The sequence below is a fragment of the Chenopodium quinoa genome, unplaced genomic scaffold, assembly GCF_001683475.1.
Source record: "Chenopodium quinoa cultivar QQ74 unplaced genomic scaffold, ASM168347v1, whole genome shotgun sequence".
Lineage (NCBI taxonomy): Eukaryota > Viridiplantae > Streptophyta > Magnoliopsida > Caryophyllales > Amaranthaceae > Chenopodium > Chenopodium quinoa.
The window spans coordinates 523,779-533,050 of NW_018743196.1; the positions used below are offsets into that span (position 1 = coordinate 523,779).

General features: G+C 36.8%; 2 protein-coding genes across 2 annotated transcripts; both read left to right on the forward strand.

The window, feature by feature from the left end:
- The first annotated feature begins 344 nt into the window (after positions 1 to 344).
- LOC110732982 (nitrogen regulatory protein P-II homolog) lies at positions 345 to 4,208 on the forward strand. Its single transcript, XM_021912978.1, has 8 exons — positions 345 to 620; positions 718 to 763; positions 1,065 to 1,092; positions 1,953 to 2,040; positions 2,861 to 2,928; positions 3,123 to 3,192; positions 3,822 to 3,857; positions 3,953 to 4,208. The coding sequence occupies exons 1-8, from the start codon at positions 428 to 430 to the stop codon at positions 4,015 to 4,017; spliced, it is 594 nt and encodes a 197-aa protein (XP_021768670.1). The 5' UTR covers positions 345 to 427; the 3' UTR covers positions 4,018 to 4,208.
- A 368-nt stretch (positions 4,209 to 4,576) lies between these two features.
- LOC110732985 (ADP-ribosylation factor-like) lies at positions 4,577 to 9,062 on the forward strand. The gene is made up of 4 exons (XM_021912983.1): positions 4,577 to 4,878; positions 5,502 to 5,675; positions 5,776 to 5,846; positions 9,010 to 9,062. Exons 2-4 carry the CDS (start codon positions 5,528 to 5,530, stop codon positions 9,016 to 9,018), a joined length of 228 nt encoding a protein of 75 aa, XP_021768675.1. The 5' UTR covers positions 4,577 to 4,878; positions 5,502 to 5,527; the 3' UTR covers positions 9,019 to 9,062.
- Positions 9,063 to 9,272: the final 210 nt, after the last annotated feature.

A 9,272-nucleotide genomic window follows, 5' to 3' on the forward strand; every position in this document is an offset into this window, starting at 1 on the left:
CGTGCTCGTGTGTGAGAGAGAGGTGAAAAGAAATGGACAAAAGGATTTAATATTTATAGGGTATTTTGAGGTTGTTACTTGTCAGTATAAAGTTACTATACATGGGCCTTGAAAAAGAAAGTAAAAAGGTATTATTGTATTAATAAATGTAATTATTTCCCATCAATTTGTCTAACATATCAAATTTAACATACCAAGTGACATTCTCGTAAATACTTGTCCTAAGTTTTCATCTCAAATTACAATATTTGTCCTCATTACTAGATGAAAATACCCTTACAGCCTCATTTAAATAGATGAAAATAATCCCTAAAAAAAAAAAATAGTCCCTTAATTTACAAAACGAAGTCAATGAGGCTCATTAACTTGGTTTCTCATTCTCTGCGGTTTAACCCAGGTAAAACCCTGCGCTCTCAACAGACAAACAATGGCTGTAAATTTGACATCGAAATCTGCTATAATCGGGGTTGGTGGAGGACCCTTGAATCATTCTTTCTCATCCAAGAACTCCAACCTTGGAATTAAATTTGCTCACTTTCAGCCATTTCATCTCAATCTCACTTTCAATCGTTCTGCAAAGCTGCGTACTTTGCCTCTAATTAGAGCTCAAACTGTTTCAGGTACTATTTCTGTGTTTTTGGGTTTTTAGTTATCAATTATTCTATCCTGGGTTTTCAAATGGGCAGTTTTTTAATCATCGTGCTTTTTGGCAATTAGAGTATGTTCCAGAAACCAAGTTTTACAAAGTGGAGGCAATTCTCAGGTGCATTTTCTTTACTAATTACTATCCCTCTATTTCGATTAACAATTGAAATTAAGCAACACCCCTTAATTCAATGCTATGGATTCTACTGCAAAATTTTAATGGAATTCTTATGAAGAATGCATATCACATTCGCATTTCATTGACCGATACGAAAGGGGAATTATAGTTGATTAATAATAATGTGGTATCGCAGAAGTATTTTTGTATATATTCATGTTCACTTCTGATATTTTTATTTTGGGGGGTTGTTTTTCTGTGGTGCCTGTACTGCTGTGTTGATGAATCTTTTTGGTGAAAGACCCTGGAGAATCCCCAAGGTTTCTGCGGTAAGAACTCATCTTCAACACACTTTATTATGTTCTGCCCATTCAACTTTGTGAATTATAATTGCAATGCTACACTTGCTCGTGTGTGCTGAATTATAATGCCTTATATTTTACCAAAATACATATTAAACACTTATATTGAAATACATTAGAAATTTAGAATAGCAAGATGGTGAATGCATACCAAGAAGATATTTTGTTTAGTTTTTGTGTGTGTGCGCGCGCGGGGGAAGGGGGGAGGCATGGGGAATCCGGGAATGCTTACTGCTAAAGGCAGCTGCTCAAAAGACGAAGTGGAGTAGGGAGTAGAGGAAGTTAATTTTCATTTTTCCCTATCATGCATAGTTGCATACCACTTAGAAGAGATGCTTAGGTTGCATCACCTATGTTATTGAGGGAATCAACATGTTGAGATAACCACATACTCGTACATTATAACCAAAAATATTATCATCCTCTAATCAAATGATACATATGTGAATACACTATGCCCTGATGCCACTACATTCATATGTAAATCGTATGCGTACTTGTATGCCTCGGTTTCTTATATGTTTGGTTTGTTACATTGCTTTTCTTATGAAGAGATATACATTTATGTGGTAACTTATTTTGGTGTTTCTTCTTAATCCGATCACCCTTACTTTTATAAGATTAAGGCTTTGATTGATTGATTGATTGTTGATCCGATCATCCTTATTTTTTCTCAACAAGTGACAAACTCTTTCTTAAGTGAGTGCATAACATGATTGAATGCTTTAGTTTGGGGCGACGCTACTATTGTTTGGAACTCATTGTCTTTTGTTTCTGGTTTGAGATTCTTAAACTTTTTGTTCAATATTTTCTGGGATGGATTTAAGGCTTTGCTGAAGATGGGCATTCGCGGTGTCACGGTTTCTGATGTTCGAGGTTTTGGAGCACAAGGAGGAGTCGCAGAAAGACATGCTGGTTAGTACTTTCTGATGTTCAAACTAGGCTGTAAAGCAGCAGAAGAAACCAAATGGCATGGAAACTGTATTAAGTCATAGCCTGCCAAAAATATCATGACTCACATTTATTTTTCCTTCCACATATAGTATTATACTGAGGTCAATGTTTTGTATGAAAGGACTTCTGAGTTCTGACCAGTGTCGTTAACACTTAAAATTACCCATCACTTTATGAACCGCAATCCCATTTTTTTGTAAGTTGCTTCTTGAACATTTCACTCTGGCCTCATTTGTATCCCCTCTCTCCAGAAGTGCATAGACTGAGCTTAATGGGTTTATCATAAACTCGATGCTCATGTGAACCTTAACAGTTTGCTGCTGTTTACTCTCTTCAACCAGAAATAATTGCCATATTTTTGCTAACCCCTCAAAAATACGGATATGAAGTGATTATACAGAAGTCCCCTTTTAACTGTTACGTCACTACATCCTCTCCCCATCAATTAACTTGTGTAGGGGCGTATTAAGAAAACCACTTAGAAATTATTTCCAGTTTAGGAAAAATGACAACTTATTCCAGGCATCTTTAATCAGTATATGTGACTACTAATTCTAGACAGATTAATTCGATTGTAAGGATGCTGTACATATAATGTATTGTGCATATAGAGTAGCTCTTATGTACATTAGATAGAGTAGCTCATATATTCCCCTGAATATAGTATTGTGCATGCTTGTTTGTCTGAAAATATAATTTTCAGAAAATGCTGTCTCTGTTTTACAGTCTTTGTGCATCATTTTAATTTGATGGTTTAATTTTACTTTTTATTTTTTCCCAGGATCTGAATTTTCTGAGGATAAGTTTGTAAACAAGGTTAAGATGGAAATAGTGGTCAGCAAAGATCAGGTGTTTAATGTCAAAAGCTAATACTATACTTTTATTGCCCTTTGAACTCAAACATCGAATTATTTTCTCTCATGTCTTGCCACTATACGTACATAATTTTCTAATTGTTAGTGCATAATTTTCTGATTGTTTTATCATTGATCTATTCCAAGCCCTATTATGATTTATTAAAGTTCACTGTTACACCGTTTCAGGTTGATCCAATTGTGGACTTGATAATACAGGAAGCAAGGACTGGTGAAATTGGTGATGGAAAAATTTTCGGTAAGATGTCTTTAGGAAAATTGAAGTCCATATACTTGTTTGTTGCTGGACAAAGTCACTCTAGAAATATACAAAGTAAGATTTAGTAGACTTGCTGAAATTTTTTTATGAAGCTAGAGTTTTATTCTGCCACCTGCCTTCTCAACTTCAGATCATCTGCTTTTTGTACCATTTTGGAAATCTGCTCACTTAAAGCCCTTGACTTCCCCATTTTACAAAGGATAACAAAGACTTACTGATACCAACTTTAAGTGTATAGTTGCCCTGGGCTCCTTGCAAGCTCACCTGCAAATAATGTGGAATGGATGAGAAATGCTTTTGCTGTACAAATTACTTTCATATTCAAGAAGAAATACACCAAAGTAAATGTTCACATTAGTTGTTCAGTTGTTATCGTACTACAATCAAGCTACAAACCAATACGCAGCTTTTGGCTCATAGTATAATGTTGAGGCGCTAGACAAGGCCTAGTTAGGAATTACATTACAGTTAGGATTATAAAACTGCATGGAGGTTCTTTCCTGGTCTCTCAGAGTCAGAGGTATAGGTATAGTTTTCTTTGGTTTATCTTGAAATATTTTCTAAGTTTAATGATAATTGGACTTGATGTAATGTAACGATTTGTGCAGTGCTGCCTGTTTCTGACATCATAAGAGTGCGCACTGGTAATAAGTCTTTCATTAGTTAGCACCTACAGATTTACCTTTTCCACCTCTGCATCTTAATGAAGATTGCTTCTTGGCATGGCTGTGATATGCAGGTGAGCGGGGAGAAGAAGCAGAGAGGATGTCCGGAGGACGGCATGACATGTCAAATCAGAGCTAGGTTTAAAAAGTTTGGGGCTCTGCCTTTGGGCAAAACATTGAGAAAATGAGAAGTCCTGCCAAGTTTTTGCAACTCTTTGCCCAAATTTTCTAACTTTCTTGAAATGATAATGATTAAAGTTTGCAATTAAGAAATTATGATTGGCATTTAGCTTGTGATATTCTTCCTTCGTTTTTTAAGTTGCACCATTTCCAATTCTGGTTCAAGGTACCCTGAATTTTTGCTCATCCCTAATCATATGGTGAATAGTTTCATTAGTGATGCACTTCTGTAACAATTTTGAATAAGGCATGTGACACACATAAGAACGGAACTACATAATGATTACTATATTGTCATATGATTTTTTCAAAATACGGTAGTACAAAATAATTATTGACCGCGTCGATTCAAGTATTAAAATGTTAAATTAGAGGAAAAAAAGAAATAAGCTAAATAGCCGACACCTTTTATATGCACTCGAGTATTCATAAAGGTAACTCTGCACAAGGGTAGTTTTTTTTCTTCTCATTTGATTTTTGTTTTTTTTACTCATTTAAAATAGTAGTTAAAAAAACAAAGTATTAAATGAGCAAAAAAAATTGATCTGATACACCTTGAATTCCGAGTGCATATAAATTATTTTACTACGAGTTGGCAAATCTAAAAAAAAATAAATAAATGAAAGATAGGTCCAAAAGCAGCAAGCCAAATATATAAAGGCAAAAATGAAGAATGAACTAAAATAAAGCCCCATACAATTGGGAATAGAGAGTCAAGAGAGATCTTCCACAGTTGCACACCTCGTCATTCCAAAAATTAACTTTTACTTTCCAGATTTCCTCATTTCTTTCTTCTATCTCAAATTTCTTCCTTGCTCAGGTTCTTTTCCTCTTACCCATTTTTTTATAGTTCATGCACTATCCATATGTTAATTGAGTTTTAATTCTTGATCTGTTAATCATAGGATGTTAATTCTCGATTTAATTCTTCATTATGATTTCTTAATTCCCCTCAAGTATGTTGTGAATCTTTGTCTTAATTTGCAGTTTAGTATACAATAGTTTGTACATTTCCTTGTGTTTTCCTCTTGAACTAGAATAATTATTGTGATTTATATTATTGCCATAGAAAATGTGATGGAGTTTATAATCTGGGATTTAAAATTGTGTAATTCGCAACAAGATTTTGTCTTTTTTTTCTTTTGCCATTAATTGTTCTAATTAGAATTTGGAAGACGTTTGTAATGTGGCTGAGATCTGGGTGTTGGGAACCAAAGTTATGGACTTGAATATGTAATCAGTATAATACAATGTATTTTGATCCACATTTCGTTGAATTGAATCAAATGTTTTACCACATGATTTGTTATGCTACCTTAATAAATTCATTGTAAATGGAAACTTTAGGATCTAATACTATTTATATTGTACGGAGTATATGATTTGCAATACAAAATTTGTAGATTACAATTTGACATCATATATTAATAAGGCTAAATTTAGATTGTTGGAGTTGAGAGGATGCGAAGATGGGGCTTACTTTCACCAAGCTATTTAGCAGACTATTCTCCAAGAAGGAGATGCGTATACTTATGGTAGGTCTCGATGCGGCTGGTAAGACTACCATCTTGTATAAGCTCAAGTTGGGAGAAATTGTCACCACCATCCCCACCATTGGTATGTTTATCTTCATCGCATTTTGAAGGTAATGATTATTGAAAGAGGTGGAATCTTGATGGAGTTGCTTCTCATTTTCTTTGTTCTTTTTGTTCAACAGGATTTAATGTGGAGACTGTTGAGTACAAGAACATCAGCTTCACTGTGTGGGATGTTGGAGGTCAGGACAAGGTATATACACTTTGACTAGTTGAAATGAATATGTTCTTTTAATTTTTATAGTGAGCCAATATATTTAGAATCGTTTTACCTTGACAAACTATGAAATTCAAACAATTTTTCTGCATTGGTGTTTGGAACTAGAGCTGTTAAAAGTTGACCCAACCTGAAATACCGACTCAAACCCGATTATTAACCGACCCATCTGAACCCGAAAAAATGGTGACCCAAACCCGATTTGACCTGAAACCAACCCTAGACCCGAGTATGTGAGACCCGAACCCGATTGACCTAGAGATGACCCAACTCGAATGTAACCCTTAAATTATTGACCTGAACCGAACCCGACTTGAACTGAAATTGACCCAAACTCGTTTTAACCCGTAAAACCCCGAATTTAACCCGACTTGTTAACTAACCAGACCTGAACGGCCCGAATTTAACCGAACCTGTTACAAACCCGACTCGAAATCAACCTGACTTGTTATTCACTTGACCCAAATTCAACCCGACTTGTTATGACTCGACCCGAATTTTACCAGACTGATGTGCGTTAGAACGGTCGTACATTCCACACTCAATCAAACACATTTATTAACAAACACCTTACAAACCAAGCATAATGACAAGTAAGAGTTCGGTCCACAAGGAACGGGATATGGTTGCCAAAGATCTTTACATTTAAGCTAATTCGAAGTCAATTGGTGAATTGGGGTTAGTCAAGAAGACAAACAAACTATGGTTCTAAATTAATGAATTAAAGATACTAGGGAATGGGATCCACTCAACCAAGGCAATTAGGCAAACGGGGAGTAAAGTAGACAAGATATAGCAAGGACTATATGTAAAATCAACCTCATGCAATTAGAAAACAACTCACACTACTAAACTTAGATTCCTCATTAGTTTAGCAATAGATGATACATAATCAAATTACAATAAGTAATGACATACTCAATTTACACTTCCATGTCAAATTAGGCATATCATACTATCAAGCTCCTAAGTCAAGGGTAGCTAAACCTATCATGGGGAACTAACAAGCAATCTCATATAATCAATTTAATTGCAATACAAACATCAATGCTTCTCCCACATTTGCATAGTTAACCCAAAAGGTCGAGCTTCACCCAACCCCTAGCAAGAAGACTACTCACAACTCATGTTTATCAACATGCAATCAAGAATTAGGGTTCTAAATACTTCAATAATTGGGGAAAAGTGGTTAACAATTGAAATAACTATCATCCAATAACAAATTACCAAGAACTAAGAAGATTTAAATAACATGCAAATACCAAATAAAATCTGAAATTAAGTGAAAAAGGGTTGGAGAAATTACTAATTGAAGCTTCAAATTTTGAATACAAATTGCCAAACTTTGAGAGTAATTCTTGAATTTCACTAATACAATGATTTGATTTGATGAAAACTAAGCTAAATTAATCCTAAGGAATGTTTCAAACTAAAAGAGGTTTCTGAAAACTAGGCTACTGTACTCTCCCCCTAAATGAGCTAAAAGGGGAAGTATTTATACTCCCCGAAACACATAGGGAAAACCGTCAAAAGAAAACGGATTCCCAGAGAGGAGCGCCCGCTCCACAATGAGGAGCGCCCGCTCCTAAGCTAGGAGCGCCCGCTCCTTTTGGCTGCACGCCCTCTCTAGAATGCTTCAATGAAGGATCAGATTTAAAAGTGTCAGGGAGGAGCGCCCACTCCTCACATGATGCACGCTCGCTCCCCTGTTCTAGCAGCATGGGCAGATTCAACTTCAAAGGGAGTAGCGCCCGCTCCTAACAGCACCTGAACTTGCGTAGAATGTAGCTAGAGTCGAGGAGCGCCCGCTCCATGAGAGGTGCACGCCCGCTCCCCTGGAGCGCCCTCTCCAATCTTCAGTCCTCTTGTCTTAAACACGATTCATGCACCGAAAGCCTGCCCAATTGAGTCCATAGACCTGCAAAACATGGACAAACACAAACCAAGAGGGGGAAAGCCGAGACAAAACATTTTCATTCAAAATTGGGTTAGAAAGAGGGAAAATGATCGCAAAATCGGGTTTAAATTTACACAATAAGTGGTCAAATAAACCACTTATCACAGACCTATTACTAACCCGACCCAAAAATTCAACCTGAACTGTTACAAACCCGACTCGAAATCAACACGACTAGTTATTGACCCGACCTAAATTCAACCTAAATTGTTCCTGACCCGATTTCAAATCACCTTAAATGCAATTTAGACCACCTTATTATTGTTGATCAAAGCATTTTGTCTAGAGAGACCAAGTCGGTCTAGGCCAGCAAAAGAAAGGAGCCTCATCCTCAAATTTAAGAGTTAAATATATTATATATTTGTTGTATGGTCAAATGAGATAATTGTAACCCGTAAATTATTGACTTGAACCGAACTCAACTCAAACTCAAGAATGACCCGACTTGATTATAACCCGCAAATTATTGACTTGAACCGAACCCGCCTCGAACCCGAAAATTACCCTAACCCGTTTTAACCCGTGAAAACCCGAATTAAACCCGACCTTTTGCTCACCCGACCCGAATGTAACCCGACTTGTTATTAACTCGACTCAAACCCGATAAAAAGTATGACTCGACTAAAGCATGACCCAACCCGAACCCGACCCGCATAGGTTATGAAATTGACCCTACCCACATAGGTTATGGAATTAATCCGAATTGACCCGACCCAATCTTACCGACCCAAACCTGACCCGTTTACCCGAATTGACAACTTTACCCGAATCCACCAAAATTTCTCAAAAAGTGTTGATATTAGCCTTCAATTTTGTAATTTTTGACTTTTTTCGCCCGTAAATAAAACTTGCCAAAATATTAACCATGATCCCTAATACCGTCCGGGAGTCCCATTGGGTGGGTAAAACCATCCAATTTGTCTTTAAACGACCAATTTACCGGTTTACAACTTGCACCGATTTCATCAACTCAAGCCTACTGATGAGTGACATTTATGTCACTCTTAGGGGTAGTATTTAGGTCTTTTTCCTCTTATTTTTCTTAGGTTTTTCCACCTCATTATCCTCTTATGGCTTCTTTTTGTGTTGATGAAAAGTAATGCTTATTTGCGCTTATTTTGATAATCTTTATGCATTATTTTATCATCCCCATGCTCTCGTGAACTTTGGTATCTTCTGCAGGTTCCATGACGGTCCTATGCACGGTGGGAGGCCCCTTGGCCAAGTATGGAAGCCATGGACAAAGGCAAGAGGAGCAAAAGGGAAGAAGAGGAAGCAAGAAAAGGAAGTGCAAGAGGAGGTGTGGCCGAACCTCTGAAAGGTCCGGTCGAACCTTTGTGTGGTCAAACTTTTGAAAAGTTTGACCGAACCTCCAGGGTGCAGTGAAGGCAGTGTCAAACCAGTTTTCAGCAATTTTGCAGGAGAGGTCGAACCTCAAAAGTTCG